Below are 24214 nucleotides of genomic sequence, written 5' to 3'. Positions count from 1 at the left end.
TCACATATATTATATATATTTATTTATTTAATGTTAATTTTACGATTTATATTCGAGATTATATATATTTATCACTACCATTCATCAAAAGTTTAAATATGGTCTCATATTAATTAATGAATGCCCAAAATAAGGAATAATTAAAAGAGATACAAAATAGCAGTTAACGGAGATAAGACCAAACGAAAGGAAAATGCAATGCGCCCCCATGCACATGCACTGCACGCAAACACTGCCCTTCAAATTCTTTCTTTGACTCCCCACTCACACGGGCCCAACACTTCACTTCACGCGCCTTTTTCCTCACGCTCCACCACTCTTTACTCTCTGTCCTATAAATACTCCCCTTCCCTCCCTAAACTCCAGCATCTCCAACTCCACCTTCACCATAATCGTAAAACTAACTGAAATCCTCTCTCACTTCCACTCCTCTTCTATTCTCCTTCTCCACTGCCGGGCTTCCGCGCCGTCGACACCCAATATGGAGGCTCCCCGGCTGTATTCGACTAAACCTGTTCAATCTCTCAAGCCAACGAAGAAGATTCCTTTAGAGGAAGATCACGGTAAAGCCTCCGACGCATTGCCGCTTCCCTTGCACCTAACGAATGCCCTGTTCTTCACCCTCTTCTTCTCGGTGGTTTATTTTCTTCTTTCCCGTTGGCGTGAGAAGATCCGTACCTCCACACCTCTCCATGTCGTCACCTTTTCCGAGATCATCGCCATTCTCTCATTTTTAGCGTCCTTTATTTACCTTTTGGGTTTCTTTGGGATTGACTTCGTTCAATCTTTGGTTTTCCAACCATCGCCTGACGTTTGGATTGCCGAGGACGAGGAAGAGGATGATGAAGTTCTGCTTGCAAAGGAAGATGCCCGTAAGGTCCCTTGCGGGCAAGCTCTCGATTGTTCGCTTCCACCTCTGCCTCCTGCGGCACCAATCGTGACCGTTCAGAAGGTGTTCGATGAAAAGCCTGTGACGGTACTAACGGAGGAAGATGAAGAAATAATTAAATCTGTAGTGGCTGGTACAACCCCTTCGTATTCCTTGGAATCGAAATTGGGTGATTGCAAGAGGGCGGCCGCAATCAGGCGGGAAGCGTTGCAAAGATTAACAGGGAAGTCGTTATCAGGATTGCCCTTGGATGGGTTTGATTACGAGTCGATTTTGGGGCAGTGTTGTGAGATGCCGGTTATTACGTGCAAATTCCGTTGGAATTTCCGGGCCTTTGTTGGTTAATGGAAGAGAGTACTCGGTTCCTATGGCAACCACGGAAGGGTGCTTGGTGGCTAGCACTAATAGGGGCTGTAAGGCTATTCATTTGTCTGGTGGAGCTACAAGTGTTCTATTGAAAGATGGTATGACTAGAGCTCCATGTGTAAGGTTCGGTACTGCGAAAAGGGCAGCTGATTTGAAGTTGTATTTGGAGGACCCTGATAATTTCGAGACCTTGTCTGTTGTTTTCAACAGGTTTGTGTTGATATTTCTAGAACTCCATATTGATGGATTTAAAATTCAAGCTAATATTGAAAATTTTGGCTTTTTGGTGGTTGCAGATCAAGTAGATTTGGCAGGCTCCAAGGTATCAAATGTGCAATTGCTGGAAAGAATCTGTATATTAGATTCACTTGCAGTACAGGTGATGCTATGGGGATGAACATGGTTTCCAAGGGAGTGCAAAACGTTTTGGATTTCCTTCAAACTGATTTCCCTGACATGGATGTCATCGGCATCTCTGGTGAGTTTCAGTTTTTTGTATAGGCTTGTAATTATGTCTTTCACTGTTCCGACATAGGATCACTGATATTTATGAATTTGCGCATATAGGAAACTATTGTTCCGACAAAAAACCGGCTGCGGTAAATTGGATTGAAGGACGAGGCAAATCTGTTGTCTGTGAAGCCACCATTAAGGGTGATGTGGTTAGGAAGGTCTTGAAGACAAGTGTGGAATCTCTCGTTGAGCTTAACATGCTTAAGAACCTTACTGGATCAGCTATGGCTGGAGCTCTGGGTGGATTCAACGCTCACGCCAGTAACATCGTTGCTGCAATCTACATAGCTACCGGCCAAGATCCGGCTCAAAATGTCGAGAGCTCGCATTGCATCACGATGATGGAAGCTGTTAATGATGGAAAGGACCTCCACGTCTCTGTCACAATGCCTTCCATCGAGGTAATTGATAGTGTTGCTGTCTGATTATCCAACACAAGGACTTTCGTTGCCAAAACAAAATCTGGGTATTTATGTTAGTCTCTAATAATCTGTGTTGCTGTATCTTTTAGGTTGGGACTGTTGGTGGTGGAACTCAGCTTGCATCTCAATCAGCCTGTTTGAACTTACTTGGAGTGAAGGGTGCAAGCAAAGAGACACCAGGAGCAAACTCTAGGACGCTGGCAACCATTGTAGCGTCTGCTGTTCTTGCAGGGGAGCTGTCGCTTATGTCTGCAATTGCAGCAGGACAATTAGTTAAGAGCCATATGAAGTACAATAGGTCAACTAAGGATGTGTCCAAGGCTTCTTCATAGAGAAAACGTAACGATAGTCTGATATTTGGGGGTAAAGTTGCAATCTCCAATGGTAGAAAGTACTAAGGAGACATATCTCCTTGTGTCTAGCTTAGATGTACATCCCATTTATTGTCACGGTATAATATCTCTCACTGGTTGTCTTCAGTGATCAGGATACAGTCTTAACTTTTGGGTGTCTGTTTATTATCCGGAAAATGAGAAATGAGGTTGTGTTTCGAGCCGGCCAACCGTCATCAATTAATTTCATTAGAGAGGCACAGAATTACTCTGATACCGTCAGGGAGGCCTTGGAAGCCATATCTTACAATGGTAGATGATGAATATGGAACAAAGGATCTATACCCAATTAGTTGACGAGTAAAAATTAGTTGGTCCACAGCGTTTCATCTCTTGCAGCATAAACTTCCCTTTGTAGTTTTTTTTTATTTATTTTGTAATTTTTTTGGTATTTTAAATGTCCCTTTTACTGTTTGTGTTTGGGTTTATGGCTGCTTCTCCTAACTATATTGTGTTCAAAATTTAAACTTGTGTCTCCTATGCGATATGTTGTCCTTAACACTTGTTGGTATTTATTTGGTATTTTTGTTTTTTCCTTTCTTTTATTATATATAGGTTTATATATGTCATAAATCATTGTACTCTTCATAAATTTCAAATTTAGTTCTTATGCTTTTTATTTTCAAGAATTTAATTCTTCTACTCTTGAGATTTCAAAATATTGGTACACTTGTTAACATTATTTTTTTAAAATTTATTAGCGTGACATTTAAAAAAAACTCACTTGATAGAAATATAATGTTATAACGAACATGAATTTAATAAAATAATTTTAACAATGTTAACAATTGAATTTGAATTTTGAAAAATCTTTAAAGTATAGGATTAAATTTCTAGAAATTAAGATGGATTAAATTTCAATTTTATGAATAGTATAGGGACTTATGACATATATTAACTATATATAATATATATTTTTGGGTAAACTAAACCAAAGATAACTATTAGTAGGTTTATATTCAAATCACTCAACTTCAAAATATTACAGAATGGTCACTCTCATTTAAGTCATTGGGTTATAAAGGGTTTTTTTTTTTTTAAAAGGCCAAGCTAGCGAGCTCCAAGCAATGGTTCAACGATCAGTACGATGGATCTGTACCAATTGATGAGTAGAAGAACATGCATTATATTCAAGTTGATCTGACGATTAGTGTTAGAGATTAAAGAAGAAAGCTGTTTAGATTTTTGTTTACAGATTTGTCACGTTCAAAGTTATTTCATGAAAAAAAATTGAAATGTAGAAGAGAAAGGGAAGGAAAGCTTTCAATTGGTGTTTGCGATGCAAATAGGAAAGGCCATACATCAATGATTTTAACAGTCCGCCAAGTTAAATGAAAACTTTCAAATAGTTCAATGATCATTTTATAACTTTCTGAAGTTGAGTAACCTAAATGTAAATTTACTAGTAGTTTAGTGAAATTGAGTGTAGTTTACTCTCTCTCTTTTTTTTTGCCTTAATGTAAAATACTTGATAACTTTTAAAGCGCATTAAGCAACTTTTGAAAAATACTAATAAGGTTCTCATCTCATGCTTCACGTTAAGTTGATTATTTATTTGTGTGAAATTATAAAGTAAAAATTTGAAGATTAAAATATACTCTAAGACGATACACTTTGTTCATTTGAAATTTAGTCTTACTTTTATTTTTAAGAACATAATTATCTACTTTTCAAATTAAAAATTTTAGCTCAATTGTTACCATCGATAAAATTATTATATTAAATTCTCTCGTGGACATTTTAAAATAAAAAGATTCCTTAATAGTCATGTAACAATAAAAATAATGTTAAAAATATTGATTAGGAGTTTCTCTTAAAAACACTCATTTAAATTCGATAAAATAATTTTTTCTTCTTGAAATAATGTTCTTAAGAAAAATTTACCCAACATTTTAATTAAAATAGTTAATAATATTAATTATTTAGACCACTAATGACATTATAAAAGTAGATAGCCCAAATTATGTAAAATATTAAAGTATATAGATTAATCTCAAGTTTTAACATAGTCTAGAGGCCAAAATAAAATTTGACCATTATCTTATAATGTTAAAAAATGACACGAACTTAAATGAAACAAAAAGTCGTATGTTAGCCTCCAAGACTATTAAGGTATTCAAATTATATATAACCATATAATATTTTAATTGAAAAGTGAATAATATTAACTATTTGAACTGATTAATAATATTATAATAATATATAGAAACCAAATTATGTTAGAAATTAAAGTATATATATTAAATCTCAAGTTTAGGCATATTAGATGAACCGAAATTGAAATTTAACTTTTTTTATTGAATGCAAAATAAAAGGAGTATTGTAGGCAGTGGCGGAGCCAAGATGTTAATTTTGGAGGGGATCATGCTAAAATTAGACGTGTTACGTAACAATCGATTTAAACATATAAACAATCAATTCAAAAGAAGGAGTATTTCAATATAACAATTGATTTATTATTTTTTAACAAAAATATCATTCAAAAGTCATCATGAGTAATTTAGCATCTTCAAGAATATTTTTCTTTGTTTTTATCAAGAATAATTTTTTTAATTTTATTTTTAATACTATAAAAATATTGGAGGGGAGTATTTATATTTTTAGGAGAACCATAATATATATAAAGGGGGAAATTGCAAAAATCTTAAACTTTAGGAGGATCTACTTATATTTTAGGAAGGGCCATAGTATATTTACAAAGGACTAAATTAAAAAAAATTAAACTTTGGGAGGTCATGGTCCCCTAAGCCTCTACTTGACTCCGCCATTGATTGTAGGTGTGCCATCTATAACGTCCGCCATTGATTTTAGGTGTGCCATCTATCAAGAAAAGGAGGATGTTTTTCCTTTCATATATATATATATATATATAGGTATATAGATTTACCAAGAACTGTAGTTCATTGAAAGTTATAGAAATTTTGGTCTTCCATTATAAATTTTGGAATATATCAAATTATTTAAGGATATGCTATTAGAAATATTGGTATTTTGTTAGAATTCTTGATATAAGTTTGTAAATCTAGATTTCGGTATACTAAAATTTTAACAGAGTTCTATAGAAATATTGGTATTCCTTACAAAAAGTGGTATATGTCAAAACATCTAAGGATAAGCTCTTAAAAACTTCAATATTTCATTAAAGATATTAATATAGGCTTGTGTAACATAATTTTAGTATTCCAAAATTTCTAACGAGGTTGTTTAGAAATATTGATATTCCCTTAAGAATTGCTACATACCAAAATATCTAAGGTTAAGCTCTAAGAAATTTTGGTAAAATCTTGTGTAAAATGATTTTGGCATACCAAAATTTTGACAAAGTTCCATAGAAATATTGGTACCCTTAGAAATTGAAGCATATACTAAAATATCTAAAGATATGTGCTTAGAAGTTTTGGTATTTCACTAGAAAATTTTGGTATAGGCTTGTGTAACATGATTTTGATATACCAAAATTTCTAGCAAGGTTCCTTAGAAATATTACTATTCTTTTAGAAATTTTGGTAAAAGCTTCTATAACGCGATTTGGGTATACCAAAATATCTAAAGATATGCGCTTAGAAATTTTAGCATTTCATTAAAAATCTTGGTATAGGCTTGTGCAACATGATTTTGGTATACCAAAATTTCTAATGAGGTTCCTTAGAAATATTGATATTTACTTTGAAATTGTGATCTAAAATGTTGAACTCTTAGAAATTTTGGTAAAAGTTTGTGTAACATGATTTGGTATACCAAAATTTCTAATGAGATTGCTTAGAAATATTGGTATTCCCTTAAAATTGTGGCATATAACGTAATATCTTTGGTATATCAACTATTACTTTAGAAATTTTGGTATTCTGGTATAAGTTTAGAAATTTTGATAATTCATTGGAAATTTTGGTATTTAACAAAATATCTATATAGACACCTAATTTTGTTCGAAATTTTAAATTTGAACCTACTGATTTTATTAAAATAGGGCTTATTTGAACTTTTGGGTTACATTGTCTTTTTAATCTAATTTTAAAACTAAGTTAATATTTTATTTTGAATTTACTGGAAATGACCTTGTTCTTGTCCAAAAATAATATGGTCTAATCATGACAATATTACAGTCAATATTTGCTAAATAAATACTGGGCAATAAGAAAAGATGATATCATGTTAGTTTTTTCTACATTGGTTGGCCTGACTATGCTTATATATATATATATATATATATATATATAAACTTTCATTGTGAGTTATATGATTTTTTGAAGAGAACTTTGACAAACAGTCCAAGTCTTTAGCACATGGCGATGAACAATTCTCATGCATGCTTATTATTTTGGAAAAGAAATTACTTCAATCTTATCGTCTATTTCATATATGTACAAAGAAAACATATCATTAATAGCAATCATGAATAATAAGAATATAAAAATATGGGATATAATAAATTATAAATTGATGCTCATATGTTATATGTTTGTAAAATATTCGTAACTCTAAAAGAATTCAAAAACAAACAAAAAATGTACCATCTTGATCAAACCATTGAAAATTGTATCTTAATCGTGCCATCATCAAACCAACCTGACAATAAACTCCAGTCAACCAAGAAATATCTGTCAAGAGACTCACTGCATCTGTGATGTACAAAAGGCTGACAATAAACTTCGATCAATCAAGAGACTCATCGCATCCATAATGTACAAAAGGTTAAGTCAAAGGTGGCTATCCTCCTTTTCACCATCTTAGATTCCAATTTTAACAAATACCATTATTGTGTTCTATTATATGATAAGACCCTTCGAGAGTGACTCCTGATAATTGACTGCATCCTTTAACAGATCTCCAGAAACATATATATAAAAAAAACTAACCCAACACGAATTTTTAACTTGTTGGAACCTAAAATAGCACAAACAATTATAAATTTAACATTTGAATATTAATATTTATTGAATGTTGTTTTATAATAATCACCAATTGCATGAATTATGCAAATTGTTGATTGAGTCTTAGTTCGATTAGTATGATTATTGTTTTCAATGCAAGATGACGTGGGTTTGAGTATGCTGAATCACATTATCCTCCTATTTATGAGCTGGGAATAGACTATAAGTAATATTAAAGAGAACTATCAGAAATTATTCAAATATATATACGCATGCAAATTATTATATTTGGGTACAATCATTTGTATTTATAAAAATTAAATAGGCATCCTATTTTGAAATTCATGTCATTGACTGAATGAAAATTTCAGCCGTATAGAAACCAGAGGCGTAAAGAAAATAATTTCTCCTTATCTACTAAAATATATGCAAAAGGATATAAAAACCAGTCTTATAGAGTGATCAATATTCTTTTACGTAGCCCAAAAACATTCTTTATTTTTTTTAAATCATTTTATTGTAAAATTTTTAATCGATTCGATTTTTCTATCATATCAATCTAAAAAGTGTATATATTAATATTTATAAAAATAAATTATTTTATAAATTAATGTTTTTAGGCACGAATAGAATAAACCATGTCATTAACTTTTAAGCATATAAAATTTTTATCGTCTATACAATCACTACCTTAACTCAAATTTTTATACTTTCAATAATTTTTATTTTTATTTTTTATCATTTTAATTGTTTTTATATCATTTCCTATCATTTCTAAATTTTTATAATATTAATTTAATATTTCCATTATTTTCATAACATATTAATAATAGTTTTAAAATTTTATGATATTTAATAAATTCTATAGTTGTATAATTTTCAACATTTTTAAATATTTTAATAACTTTTAGCTAAAATTTTATAATAATTTTAATATTTTCTTTCCATTTTGTTTTTTAATAATTTTCAATAATTTCTTAAGAATTGTTATATAATCCTTAAACATCAATTAAGCCTCCTAAAATAATAACAAAAATCAATTAAGTCCTCCATATCAACCACCATATCATCAAAAGTTTCATGTCACCCACCACATCACTTATCATGTCAGTAATTAATTATCAAGAGTCGTGATAGAAACGATAATTCAAAGATCCAATTTATTATTATTATTATTATTGGATTAAGGATTTTGTTTATTACACTTGATTTTTGAAATGATGTTTTAATAATTTACCCTAAAAAATCTTCATTATTGTATAAAAGTCCACGTAAACCGAATAATAATTATTGTCATATATACATACATATGACTACAGAGCAAGAGGCTGCTTGAATTGATGGGAAAAAATACAGAAACGTGAAAATTAAGGATTAAAGAATGGGTTAGATTTTATTTAATATAAAATAGGTCTAATTTGATTATATTAAAATATTAAAAATGTCAAATTTGAACTTTAATTTAATAAACATGCAAAAAATAATAATCTAAAAGGAAAAATGAGCTGTGAAAGCTCTATATTTTAATTTTTTACATATTAATTTAAATTATAAACTTATCCAATTAATTACGAGCAAAAGGAAAAATCAAAATTAATTATGAATTCAAGTCAAAGTCCTACTTTGCATAAATTTTATTAAATAATAAAGGCATAATAATTTATTTGATTCTTTAACTTTACAAAAAATGTCATTTTAGTTTTCTATTTAATTTTGTCCTTTTTAGCTCTTAAACTAATTTTTTATCAAATTACCTCAAAATGAATGAAAAAGTTGATGTTGTTTAACTTTGCTTACTTGAATACGTGCATTGTCACGTGGATAACACCTTGGTATTTAATTAATTTTTTAAATTTAAAATTTTAAAATATATTTTTAAAACTATTTTAAAATTTAAAACCAATAAAAGTATTATAAAAGTATAAAATTATAAAAATATATATTTGTTAATGTTTTAAGATTTTAAATATTTATGTGTTATCTAGATGGTAATCCACGTGTATGTAACATCAACAAAGTTAAAGAATTTTAACTTTTAATTCATTTTGAAATAATTTGATAAAAAATAAATTGAAAGACTAAAGAGATAAAATAAATAATTTTTTATAAATTTGGAAGGTAAAAAATTATGCTAATAATAAATACGACTTTCTTTCATTTCTATTTCTTTTAATAGACATTTGCCCAAAATGTATATAACTTAACAACAGCGTTAATATTTATTTGGATAATTTATTATGAAAAACAACCCAAAATAAGGAATAATTAAACCCATACAATAATGAAAAACACGTGACAGAAAATATCAAAATAGGAGAAAGACCAAATATAATGAATGGAAAATTATATTATTAGTCACTAAATTATGGATAAGTTTTCGTTTTGGTCACTTAACTAAAAAGTTACAATTTGGTCACTAAAATATTTGAAATTTTTCATTTAAGTCATTGAACTATTCAAAAAAAATTGTTTAAGTCACTAGGTTGTTAACTATTTTTTTTTAAAAATTCTGTCAACGAGCTCCAAGTGACGACTCAACGACTGGTACAGTGGATCAATACCCATTAGCAAGTAAAAGAACATATCTTAGATTCAAGTCGATCTGAAGGTCATTTTCTAACGAAGAAAAAAGTTGTAGAAAAAAATTGAATCGTAAAAAAGAAAGGGAAAGAGAACTTCCGATTCATGTAGGCAGTGTGAAGAGAAAAAGCTGTGTAGCATCGATTTTAACAGCTCAGTGACTTAAATGGAAACTTTTGAATAGTTCAGTAACAAAATTGTAACTTTTTTAGTTCAGTGATCAAAACAAAAACGTACCCATACTTTAGTGACTGATTGTGTAGTTTACCCTAAATGAAAATGAAGCAGCCAGGATGTGCTGACGACGTTGCTCCCATGCACTGCACGCTTCCAAACACTATCCCTATAATTCTTTCTTTGACTCTTCTCTTGGTAAAGCTCCACACTAACAAGTGCCAAACACTGCCCCATCTTCACTTCACGCGCCTTTTTCCTCACGCTCTCTTTACTCTTTATCCTATAAATACTCCCCTTCCCTCCCTAAACTCTAGCATCTCAAGCTCCACCTTCACCATAATCGTAAAACTAACTGAAATCATCTCTTACTTTCATTCCTCTTCTATTCTCCTCCTCCACCGCCGGGTTTCCGCCGCCGTCGACACCCAAAATGGAGGCTCCCCGGCTGTATTCGACTAAACGAGTTCAATCTCTCAAGCCCACGAAGAAGATTCCTTTAGAGGAAGATCCCACTAAAGCCTCCGACGCATTGCCGCTTCCTTTTCATCTGACGAATGCGGTGTTCTTTACCCTCTTCTTCTCGGTGGTTTATTTCCTTCTTTCCCGTTGGCGTGAGAAGATCCGTACCTCCACGCCTCTCCATGTCGTCACCTTTTCTGAGATCATCGCGATTCTCGCGTTTTTCGCATCGTTTATTTACCTTTTGGGTTTCTTTGGGCTTGACTTCGTTCAATCTTTGGTTTTCCGGCCATCGTCTGACGATTGGATTGCCGAAGACGAGGAAGAGGAAAACGAAGTTTTGCTTGCAAAAGAGGATGCCCGTAAGGTCCCTTGCGGACAAGCTCTTGATTGCTTGCTTCCTCCTTTGCCTCCTGCGGCACCAATCGTGACTGCCCAGAAAGTGTTCGATGAAAAGCCTGTGACGGTACTAACGGAGGAAGATGAAGAAATAATTAAATCTGTAGTTGCTGGAACAACCCCTTCGTATTCCTTGGAATCGAAATTGGGTGATTGCAAGAGGGCGGCCGCAATCAGGCGGGAAGCGTTGCAAAGATTAACAGGGAAGTCGTTATCAGGATTGCCCTTGGATGGGTTTGATTACGAGTCGATTTTGGGGCAGTGTTGTGAGATGCCGGTTGGCTACGTGCAAATTCCCGTTGGAATTTCCGGGCCTTTGTTGGTTAATGGAAGAGAGTACTCGGTTCCTATGGCAACCACGGAAGGGTGCTTGGTGGCTAGCACTAATAGGGGCTGTAAGGCTATTCATTTGTCTGGTGGAGCTACAAGTGTTCTATTGAAAGATGGTATGACTAGAGCTCCATGTGTAAGGTTCGGTACTGCGAAAAGGGCAGCTGATTTGAAGTTGTATTTGGAGGACCCTGATAATTTCGAGACCTTGTCTGTTGTTTTCAACAGGTTTGTGTTGATATTTCTAGAACTCCATATTGATGGATTTAAAATTCAAGCTAATATTGAAAATTTTGGCTTTTTGGTGGTTGCAGATCAAGTAGATTTGGCAGGCTCCAAGGTATCAAATGTGCAATTGCTGGAAAGAATCTGTATATTAGATTCACTTGCAGTACCGGTGATGCTATGGGGATGAACATGGTTTCCAAGGGAGTCCAAAACGTTTTGGATTTCCTTCAAACTGATTTCCCTGACATGGATGTCATTGGCATCTCTGGTGAGTTTCAATTTTTTTGCATAGACTTGCAATTATGTCTTTACTGTTTGACATAGGATAACTGAATTATGTCTTTACTGTTTGACATAGGATAACTGATATTTATGAATTTTGCATATAGGAAACTATTGTTCCGACAAAAAACCGGCTGCTGTAAATTGGATTGAAGGAAGAGGCAAATCTGTTGTCTGTGAAGTCATCATTAAGGGTGATGTGGTGAGGAAGGTCTTGAAGACAAGTGTGGAATCTCTCGTTGAGCTTAACATGCTTAAGAACCTTACTGGATCAGCTATGGCTGGAGCTCTGGGTGGATTCAACGCTCACGCCAGTAACATCGTTGCCGCAATCTACATAGCTACGGGACAAGATCCGGCTCAAAACGTTGAGAGCTCCCATTGCATCACGATGATGGAAGCTGTTAACGAGGGCAAGGACCTCCACATCTCTGTCACAATGCCCTCCATTGAGGTAATTCATAGTGTTTCTGTCTAATTATCAAACACAAGAATTTTGATCGCCTAAACAGAATCTGGGTATTTATCTCTGTTGCTGTATCTTTTAGGTTGGTACTGTTGGTGGTGGAACTCAGCTTGCATCTCAATCAGCCTGTTTGAACTTACTTGGAGTGAAGGGTGCAAGCAAAGAGACACCAGGAGCAAACGCTAGGATGCTGGCAACTATTGTAGCGGGAGCTGTCCTTGCGGGGGAGCTGTCTCTCATGTCAGCAATTGCAGCAGGGCAACTAGTTAAGAGCCATATGAAGTACAATAGGTCAAGTAAGGATGTGTCCAAGGGTTCTTCATAGGGAAAACGTAATGGTAGCCTGAATATTTGGGGGTAAAGTTGCAATGTCCCATGGTTAGAAATGTACCAAGGAAACAAATCCTTTGTAATAAGTTAAAAGCAGACATCTTCTCTTTGTAATTTTCTTTATTTAATTTGTATTTTGGTTCTTTCCTTTCTTCTATGGTATTATTTAATTTTTTTTTAAGACGAAGTCAGGCCATGTAACCTGAGAATACTGTAAAATGACAGAATTGTTAATAAACTTTTTTTTTTTTCACTTCATATGGTTTATATTTTACCCATTTGAAACTTGTCTGACTAACAAAATAATCAAATAGTGACATGACGCATATCATGTATATCTTATAGTCATCGATTTTTAACAATGGAAATGAATTGAATTTTTAATCAGTTTGCTCTTTGGTCACAAAGACTAATTTGCCTATTTTTTGAGTAAAGACGACAAAATGCAATCTAACACAAAAACCTTCATAGTACTTTTACCGCTTTTATCATAATGGAAACCAAAATTCAAGAAGATAACTGGATTTCTATTTCAAGATAATCAGCTGAACAACCAGTTCCTGTATTTATACAGGTTTTACAAAACTAACCAACATCAGTAACTGCTAATAACTAACTGCTAACAGCTAACTATAACTGTTAAGTACTATTTTAAATCCTCAATATGCCTCCAGCTACTTGACCTCTGCTGCTGGTTCTCGTTTGGAAACAACTTTGAGACTCGACCGAAACTTTGTAAACATAGGAGCAGACAAGGGTTTTGTGAAAATATCTGCTACTTGATCCTGAGCTGGGACATGCCCCACAATCAACTGTCCAGCAACAACCTTTTCCCTAACAAAAAATAAATCCAACTCCACGTGCTTGAACTTCGAATGCAACACTGGATTGGCTGACACAACAATAGTCCCAGAATTATTGCACCACACTGTAGCTTTCTTGGAAGGAACAATATGCAACTCAGACAAGAGAGACTCGAGCCACACAACCTTAGTAACAGCATGAGCAAGTCATCGATACTCAGCCTCTGCAGTAGACCTGGAGACAACCTGTTGCTTCTTGGATCCTCAGGCCACAGGTTTACCACCAAAAGAAACACAAAAACCTGAAGTGGACCTCCTATCACCGATATCAATTCCTTAGTTCACATCAAAAAACCTTACTAGGTCCAATTTGGCAGCAGTAGTAAAATGAAAACCATACTCCACAGTGTTTTGAAGATATCGAAGAATTTGTTTTACAGCCTTAAGATACATGAATTGACAGACTTTATTAACAGCAAATATAATATCAGGCCGAGTGATAGTAACATACTGAAGTGCGCCGACAATGCTCCTATAGTCAGATTCATTTTCAATAGCACTCCCCACATGTTTAGATAAACCTGTTGAAGTAGCCATGGGTGTAGGAGAACCTTTCGCACAATCCATCTGAGCTCTCTTTAAAAGGTCAAGAACATACTTGCGTTGACTCAAGAATAACCCATTAGTAGTAGGCAAGACTTCAATACCCAGGAAATAACTAAGTGGCCCCAAATCCTTCAAAGAAAACTTTGTATCCAAAGCAATGACAAATTCATTAATACTGCCTTGATGATTACCAGTGACAAGTATGTCATCAACATAGACAAGTACATACAACAACACACCTCCAGTTTTTCAGAAAAATAACGAGCCATCTGACTTTGCTAACACAAACCGAGAAGTAAGTAAGAAGTCTCTAAGTTTGGAAAACCAAGATCGTGGTGCATGTTTAAGGCTATACAGCGCCTTCCTTAATCTACATACCAAATTCTGACTACCATGCTGTTGTTCAAAACCAAAGGGTTGGACCATGTAGATCTCTTCAGTTAAGTCACCATTAAAGAATGCATTATTGATGTCAAATTGTCGTAATTGCTAGCCAAACTTCACTGCCAAAGCTAGAACAACACGAATTGTGGCTGGTTTTACAACCGGGCTGAAGGTTTCATGAAAGTCAATTCCAGCTTCCTAGAGATAGCCTTTGACCACCAAACGACCCTTATATCGAGCAATGGACCTATACGAATGACGCTTAAGTTTGAATATCCACTTGCACCCCCATAGCTTTCCTATTGGTAAGTAGTGGAACCAAATTCCAGGTATTGTTTTTCATCAAAGCATCATATTCTTGTTGAGCAGCTGGAGTCCACTCCTTGGAAGACAAGGCCTCATCAATTGTTACAGGTTCAGTAACCTGCAGCTAAGCTGAAAAAATTCGGGGTTTAAAAATACCACTTTTGGCCCTGGTTTGCATCGGATGCACATTGACAAGAGGAGCAGAGACTTCCTCAACAAATGGAGTACTGTTAGGAATTAAATGAAAATCAGAACATGCTTCAGCTTAAGGGGAAAGTGATGAAGAAGAAGAGGCAGACTGACTACAGCTATCGACAGCAGGTGAACCAGAAACACCAGTAGACCCAAGCTGCAAAATAGGAGAATTGCCAGGTCCAGACTGAGTAGAATTAACCAGACTTGAAGATCGATCTGCAGGCATCACTACTGGAACGTAAAATTGTTGATGTAAGAACTGAGGTCGAATCGAAGCACTAGCTGAGTTGGCAGATCTCTTAAAAGGAAAACATGTTTCATCGAAAGTCACATGTCGAGAGATAAACAGCTTCCCATCATCATCAAGACACTTGTACCCCTTGTGAACAAGACTATAACCAAGAAAAACACATGGTTTGGAACAAAACTGTAACTTATGAGAGTTGAATGGCCTGAGATAAGGATAACATCGACAACCAAAAACTTTGAGATGCATGTAAACAGGCACAAACTTGTACAACAGCTTCTATGAAGACTTTCCATTAAGAACAGGTGTCGGGACCCTGTTAATGAGGTGAACTGCAGTGATAAAAGCATGAGACCATAGATGCATAGGAACATTTGCTTGAGCCAATAACGTCAGACCAACATCAACTATATGCCTATGTTTTCTTTCGACCAAGCCATTCTGCTCCGAGGTATGCGGGCAAGAAAGGCGATGATGTATTCCCAATTGAGACAGTGATTGAGGAAAAGACTGAAACTCTCCCCCCAGTCAGTTTGAAGCACATTTACCTTACAGCCGAACTGAACTTCAATAAACTTTTGAAGATGTAGAAATTTTCCAAGAGCCTCGGACTTATGTTTAAAAAGATAAACCCAAGTAAATCTGAAGTAAGCATCAACAAACGAAATATAGTAAGAATGTCCTTCAGAAGAGACAGAGGTTGGCCCCAAAGATCAGCAACAATAAGCTCAAAAGGGGCCGAATACACAGTAGAAGGGGGAAAATAGAGCTTATGAAATTTTCCAAGTTGACACGCAGAGCATACTAAATTTAGCTAAGAATTGTTTGCAACTATATTAAAATTTTAAAGTACTGTAGCAACAGTTTTATTACAAGGGTGGCCAAGTCTTCTGTGCCACATATTAAAAACATGATTACTGGAAGTAGGAGGCGCCAGACTAGTAACATGAGCAGTGACAGGAGAGGAACCAACAGCATTGAACTTTTGGAAAGTAGACAAATCAAATTTGTACAGGCCATTATGAATGTGACCCACCAATAAAATGCTCCCTGTCTTGACATCCTTCACAAAGCAATGCACTAGATGAAACTCAAAATAAACCTGATTATCTTTTGTAAATTAAGCAACAAACAGTAAATTATTGCAAATACGAGGAACATGCAAGATTTTTTCCAAACGAAATACTCTACTAGCAGTTGGAAGAAGACCTGAGCTAACATGAGCTACAGGCACAGATACTCCATTCCCCATGTAAAGCTTGTGATTACCTGCATATGGTGTTGTACCCTGCAAATTATCCAAATCATTAGTAACATGATTGGATGCTTCTGAATCGGGATACCACACGATTTAATTCAAAAGATTTGAAGAACACGATCTTTGGTTAGAAGTAGCCGCAGCATCAGTGGAAGCATTCATATGAGAGCAGCAGTGAGGTCCTGCACAAGAAAAAGTTGAAAGTCCCTGAAATTGATAACAATGAGCCTGCATGGGCTAGTCGGACACCCCCTCAAAACTCTCATCAAAGCAATAATATCACTTCTAGATAGTATGACCAACTCGTCCACACAATTGACATTGGGGTTTAGTATGACTAAACTTCCTTCCTCGACCTCTGCCTCGAGAAAATCTTCTATTGCCTCTATAAGATGTTCGAGCACCCTTATCACTTTTACTGATGGTGTCATCAGTGCTTCCACGCTGCTAAACAAAATTAGCCTGAAAAGACACATTCGAAACTAGCTCTTGTTGTCAAGCTTCACAATCAGTGAGCATTTCTGCAAGAAGATCAAGAGGAACCCTCATTGCAGAAGCCACAATCCTAATTGACTCAAACTCTACAGGCAGACCAGCAAGAATAATACTAATCTGCTCTTGTTCAGAAACATCATTACCTGCAGCTGTAAGCGTATCACACAAACCTTTAATCTTTGTCAGGTATTCTTTTATAGTTAATTGACCCTTTTTTCTGTGAATACAAGGAATGACGCAAGGTAGAAACTGCCAAAGTAGACTTTGAAGCGAAACGATGAACAACAGTATTCCAAACATCAAAACTAGATCAAGCATCAATGAGATGAACCAGGATCTCATCAGAAATGGTGGACAGCAGCCAATAGGCTAATAACTTGTCTTGTTGTTTATGAAATAAGAATTCAAGATTGTGAACAAGATTACCTTCCGTATTAGTAACAGATTGTGGAGGAATACTAGCAGTACCAAGAACAAACTCATGGAGACCGTATCCTTCTAGAATCAACAGAACTTGTTGCTTCCACAAAAGAAAATTACGTTCATCAAGTTTCACAGTATCATGCTTAGGGAACTGTTGAATCTTCCTTAAAGAAGCAGTGCCAGGACCGAATGAAGAACCATATGCATGAACCGCATTGTTAAACGACTGACAATCCTCAGCTTCATTACTAGAAATAGCTTCAGTTGCCATAAGAAAAAAAAAAAACTCTTATGGCTCAGATACCATAATGGAAACCAGAATTCAAGAAGATAACTGTATTTCTATTTTAAGATAATCAGTTGAACAACTACAAAACTAACCAACATCAGTAACTGCTAATAACTAACTAACTGCTAACAGCTAACTATAACTGTTAACTACTATTTTAAATCCTCCATATACCATTTTTTAAATTTATTTAAGTAATAATAAAATTAAATTAAAATTAAAATTTCAAAAGTAATAATTATTTATTAAAAATTTAAAATTTTAGAGTTAAGGCATGGATTCTAAATTGATATCTAATTACGGTACATGTTTTATAAATTAAGAAGAAATACCTATTTTTAATGTGAACAAATCGGATATGAATATTAAATGAATTTCAAGTTAAAGTATGAACGAATTTCGTGAAACTTAATACACACAATTGAAACTAGTCTCATAATATATCCAGTGAAAGAAATATAAAAATATTTAACTAATATCCTTTTAAGAAATAAAAATAGTATAAAAATTATGTAAGTAATGATTAACAAAAAAATATTATTGACCAAGTAAAAGTAAATAAATAATTTTGTTAATTAAATTTTAATTGTGTTGAGAATATTGATATTTTAAAATTGTGTACTCCTTACAAAAGTGTTTTTAAAATTAAATTATTTATATATCCTTTCTAATATATAAGCTTTAAAAGTTTAATATTTATTAAGTTTCTACTAAGTCAGTGTAAATCAAACCCTTAGCTACATCCTTTAAATTTAAAATAATTATTATTTAAATATTTTTCAAAAAATTATTTAAATTTAAAATTAGAAAAATAGATAAAAAATATTATAAAAATAAGACCTCCCAAAATAAACAAAAATAAAATTAATTTCTTTTTTAAATCATGTAAGTGATAAAATTTACTAATTAAAATTAATTTATTACTAATTTATACGAAAATAATATTCCAACCAAACCTAACAGTGGAGTATAATTGTTGATTATACCAATAATGTGAAGTTTGTTGAGAAAAACGAGTTTTGTATTAATTTGAAACAATATATAAAAGTAAATAAGTAACAAAAGATAAAATGGCATCTAACTTTACTCTAAACAACATGACTGATTTATTTTCCTATTTGTCCCATTCTACTTGAAATGTGAATGTTAAGATAAAGGTATTAAGCATTTACCAAAACTATAATAATAATAATAATAATAATAATAATAATAATAATAATATGTTAGTGAAAACTTTATATAATATTTTAAAAAATAGATATAATAATCAAATGCGACTTTGATTGAGACGGTAAAATGGATATATTAAAAGATTATAACATTGTGGGTTTGAATTGTGCTCTTTTAGAATTTATATAAAAAGATAAATTTGTCCTCAAAATAATATATATTGCTTTGTAAAAATAAAGGGTTTTGGAAATTTTATGGCGTTGTTTAAACCTAGTTGATGGATGACATTAATTCAACCAATATCTTAAATATATTATTTATATTAGATTATAGTACACCATTATGTGAGTAAAAAATTTATGTAACAAATTTATAAAAATACAGTTTTGATATAAAAAATATATGATTTTAGTTTTTTTTTTTAACTCAAAAGGCAGCCTATTTATTAAGAACGTAACAAAGAAAAATAATTAAAAGAGCCAACAGTTACAAGGAAAACACTATCGTGGAATTTCGACCGACAGTTGCTCAAACAAGATCATCAACAATACTGGATAGAGAGCAACCAAACAAGAAATGGAGTCATCAGAATGCAAATCCTCACAACCCTTTGAAGAAAACCAACAGTTCTATGGAGGTTCATGAAGACGACAGTCTTCTGCAGCCGCTGCTTTTACCAATGTCGGAGCATCTTTGACCCAGTAGCCATCATTGCCTCGACTTAATCCCTCTTGCGCCATTGCATGCCATGTTTTGTTCCCAAATCTGCCAATGAAGTGGAAGGCGTAGGCCTAAAACTCCTTCACTATCTCCTTTGCAGACCATGTAAGATCACTTATATCCAAGAAATCCTGTTCATGGTTATTAATCTTCCTAATAACAGATCTTGAATCTCCCTCGACTATTATTGACAGAAAACCTAACTTTTTAGCAAATCGGAGCCCGTGTATCACCGCAACTGCTTTTGCTGCAAAGACCGAAAGAACAGGGTAAGTTATTTTGCAACAAGCCCCAAAAATTTCCCTATTTTCATCTCGAATCACAACCCCTGTTGCAGCCTTTTTTGATTTAATCTAAACCCAGCATCAACGTTTATTTTGACCACCCCTGTAGGTGGCGGAGACCACCGAACTTGAATGTCGAAAACTACACCATTATTTGTAGTGATCACAAAGACCAATTTCACACAATAGCTATGAATAAAGCTAACAATCTCACCCACACTCTGGTTTGTTCACTCATGCACCATATGATTTCGGGCAAACCATATAGCCCACAGTGTAACACAAATTTCATTATGTTTTATTGTATGATGTATCTTCAATATCCAAGAAAGCCACACATGGAAATCCAGTTGAGCACTAACCACAAGCAATAGGTAACCCATCATTACCCACACATCTCTCGCTGTAGTACAAAATCTTAGCACATGGTTCACCGTTTCGTAATCAGCATTACACCTCGGACAGCTTGGGTTATTTGCAACTCTTCTATTGTATAGGCATGATCTAGTGGCTACAAAACCATGAACAAATTTTCATAAAGCTATTTTGATTTTCAGGGGACACCTAGTTGCCCAATTTTTCTTGAAAACTTCATGCCCGGATGATAAAGAAGTCGATTGTTGGAGTAATAAACGATAACCACTACAAACATAGTAGATACCTGAACATTCACCGCCCCACACGAGGCAATCCTCTTAAGGAACAAAGAGTAAAGGAATAACTTGAATGAGGATTGCGTCAGCAGCTACAAAAAGTAAGTTAATCAAATCTCGATTCCAACCCATTCCGTTTGGCAAAATAAGCTCAGACACCCTCTCAATATTACCTGATCTAGAAGTTTGAACTCTTCTAGGTAAAGACCTTGGCACCCAACAGTCCTCCTAAATATTAATGCTTTCACCTATCCCCACATTCCATTTAAGCCCCATCTCAATTAATTTCCTAGCACTCCAGATGCTCCTCCAAACGAGTAATGGTTTGGAACCTAACTGAGCACTAAGAAATCTTGTATTAGGAAACTATTTGGCCCTTAGAATGCGCGCCATTAACGACGTAGGATGCATTAAAATTCTCCACCCCTGTTTCGCTAGTAAAGCTACATTAAACTTGGCAAGATCCCTAAACCCCATCCCTCCCTCATCCTTCAGATTACTCAAAAATGACCAAGTACACCAACGGATGCATTTCTTGTCAGCCACCTTCTGCCACCAAAACTTAGCTAGAATACCTTCAATTTTTTTACAAAAAGTTCTTGGCAACAAAAAACACATCATAGCGTATGTTGGAATTGCTTGGAGAATGGATTTGATGAGAACCTCCCTACCACCCATAGATAACAGCCTCGTACTTTAAGAAGATATCCGACTTCGAATTTTATCCCTTAGGCTAGCAAAAGCCCACTTCTTGTTTCGACCAACCATACAAGGTAAACCAAAGTATTTCTCCCAATTATCAGCATGATGGACCCCTAAAATTCTCTCCACATCCAACTTATTCCCCATGTCTACATTTGAACTAAAGAAAACTCTAGATTTTTCAAAATTGACCAATTGACCAGAACACTTGGCGTATGATTGAAGCACCTTCAAGACATTCGATGCTCCCATTGTTGTGGTATCCCTAAAAATGAGTAAACCTCAGGGCCCCTCTCACCACCCTTACTCCTTTTATCGCAAAGCTGAAAGGCCCTCACCACAAACTAAGAACAGATATGGACTCAAAGGATCTCCCTGCCGAAGACCCCGATATGGTGTAAACTATCTCCCACCCCCCATTAACCACAACCGAGTAACTAACTGACGTGATGAACTGTATAATCCGTTCCACTCAATTGACCGAGAAACCCATTTTCAATAACATCTCCTCAATGAACCACCACTCAACACGGTCGTATGCCTTACTCATATCCAACTTGAGAAAAAATGACCCTTCTTTACCAAATCTTCTATTTTTCATAGAATGGAGAAACTCATAAGCGGCCACAATATTATCAGAAATAAGACTTCCAGGCACAAATGCGCTTTGTGCCTCATCAGTGCAAAACCGAAGAACTTCTTGAAACCTATTCACCAAAGCCTTTGAAGCAATCTTATACAATACGTTACAAAGGCTTATGGGATGACAATTCATCATGCTGCGAGGACTCTAAACTTTTGGAATTAAAACAATATACGTATGATTAATAAGGTTGATAGGAAACTCACCGTTTAAAAGACCAATGCAATAATCAGCCACTTCATCCCCCAAGATATGCAAAAAACACTGATAGAAAACCGCTCCTAGACCATCTTCACCCGAAGCTTTTAGAGGCGACATCGACAACAAAGCACTGAAAATCTCCTCTTTAGAGAATGGTCTATCTAAATCGGCATTCATCGAGTCTGTGATACACTTATCAACGCCCAAGAGAATATCCTCCTCATCAATGACACCCTATATTACAAACAAATTAACAAAATAATCATGTGCAATCCTTCCCACTCTCGCATCCCCTTCCACAATCCGGCCATCACTATCTTCAAGACAACTAATTCTATTCACCCGCTTCCTTTGAGATGGTAAAGTTGTGATGATGAATATTATAGGCATAATGACTTTTTTGACCCTTTAATTTTACAAAAAATAATTATTATTTTAGCCCTTCATTTAAATTTTAACCTCTTTTAGCCTTTGAACTTGTATTTAACCTCTTTTAATTCTATTTAACCTTTTTCCATTTAAATGAAGGCTAAAATAAATTTTTTTTAAAGTTGAAGGGTCAAATAAATCATTATGCCAAAATTATAATTTCTTTTGTTCTAATATCATGATTCTTATTATCAAAATGTAATAATAATAATAATAATAATAATAATAATATGATGATGAATACCTTTAAGAATATATTTGTTCATTTCTAAAAGGAATGATTTTTGGTAATTTTACAATTGAGTTGAGAATTAGTTGAGAGTGACACCAACTCGATTGAATGCTTTATATATAACAGGTGAGACTTTAGTTGAAATAGTTAAGACAAAAATTCAAAACCATGTATCCAAGTTTAAATCTTATTATAGTATTATTTTATTAAAAATAAAACTAAAACGCTCTCATATTAATATTTGTTATTTTGTAAATGTAAGAGTATTTTAATTATTTCTCAACTGAATTGGCATTTAATTGACTCATAACACCAACTCTACCAGTGATTTAATACTATTGGATTGCAAAGATTATTATTAAAGAATGGTTTTTACGCAACATGATTTTATTGCAAAAAAATATTAAATGTGTCAAATCAATATAGTGATAGAAAAGTTGAGGGAGACCAGTAATTGGAGTGAATTCAAAGTCGTCCAATACAATTCCCAAACTTTTAGACATTCAAACAATTAAAGTAAATTTTAACCTATTATAATGGTTTTTTTAGTAAAATCTGAATAATAAATGCGGTTAACACAACTCGAACTCACACTATATCTGAGACAGTGAACACCCTAAATCATTAGGTCATCACATAAGATTTTATAATTTATATACTCTAATAATGACTATGCTAATATATAAAAGATAATTACCAACCATTTAGTTTAGTTAAAGTCTTACTATATATAAAGCTAGATAGTATAAATCTGGGTTAAATTAAAATTTTCTTAACAATAAATATTGAATATAGTGGTAAATTATATTACAGTTTTAATGAGAGAATTCAAGTTTAAATCTTAAAAATAATATTATTAAAAGAATAGTCGCCAACCCTAAATATAAATCATAAAATATAAAAACAAAATCAAACATTTGTTCGTACACATAAAATCAAAGAAAGTATGGAAAACCAAAGATAATAATTTAACAAATAAAGAAAAAAGAGGCCAAAATGATACCATGCATTGTCATTTTGTTGGGTAAATATCCAACGATATATACCATGCATTGCCATTTTGTTTTGGCTACCACCAAAATAAATTGATGTTCTTAAAGTCTAATTTTATTTACCATAATTTGTTAATTAAACACGAATTCAATTAGGTAGTGTTTAAAAAGTTATTTAGTAATTAAATTTGAGTATAATTATTTGTAATTATATAAGGATGACGTGTTTGGGTAGCCATTGTAATTGACGAGCCTCACCAAATTGGGTATAATTAGAGTACTCCAATTACACTTTTCAATTCTTAAGAGGAGGGTGAAATTTGGAGTAATTACACCTTAAATTCAGTTTTAGATATTATTTTTATACAAGCTATAAAAATTATATTATAAGCATGAACGAGTATGAATATTTGGGATGGTTATGACAAAAATTTTCTTATATTATAAATACTAAAAGATTAAATTATAAAATAATTTG

At 33.6% G+C, this 24214-nt stretch overlaps 2 protein-coding genes across 2 annotated transcripts; both read left to right on the top strand.

The window, feature by feature from the left end:
- The first annotated feature begins 359 nt into the window (after positions 1–359).
- LOC105795019 (3-hydroxy-3-methylglutaryl-coenzyme A reductase 1) lies at positions 360–3049 on the top strand. The gene is given in 5 exon segments (XM_012624450.2): positions 360–1203; positions 1205–1465; positions 1552–1733; positions 1823–2169; positions 2280–3049. Coding segments are annotated over 5 exon segments (1755 nt in total). The 5' UTR covers positions 360–481; the 3' UTR covers positions 2523–3049.
- A 7465-nt stretch (positions 3050–10514) lies between these two features.
- On the top strand, positions 10515–12856 carry LOC105795020 (3-hydroxy-3-methylglutaryl-coenzyme A reductase 1). Its single transcript, XM_012624451.2, has 4 exons — positions 10515–11626; positions 11713–11894; positions 12016–12362; positions 12457–12856. The coding sequence occupies exons 1-4, from the start codon at positions 10641–10643 to the stop codon at positions 12697–12699; spliced, it is 1758 nt and encodes a 585-aa protein (XP_012479905.1). The 5' UTR covers positions 10515–10640; the 3' UTR covers positions 12700–12856.
- Positions 12857–24214: the final 11358 nt, after the last annotated feature.

The sequence above is a fragment of the Gossypium raimondii genome, chromosome 3, assembly GCF_025698545.1.
Source record: "Gossypium raimondii isolate GPD5lz chromosome 3, ASM2569854v1, whole genome shotgun sequence".
NCBI lineage: Eukaryota > Viridiplantae > Streptophyta > Magnoliopsida > Malvales > Malvaceae > Gossypium > Gossypium raimondii.
The sequence above is the reverse complement of the archived record's forward strand: the minus strand, read 5'-3'. Positions and strand labels throughout refer to the sequence as shown.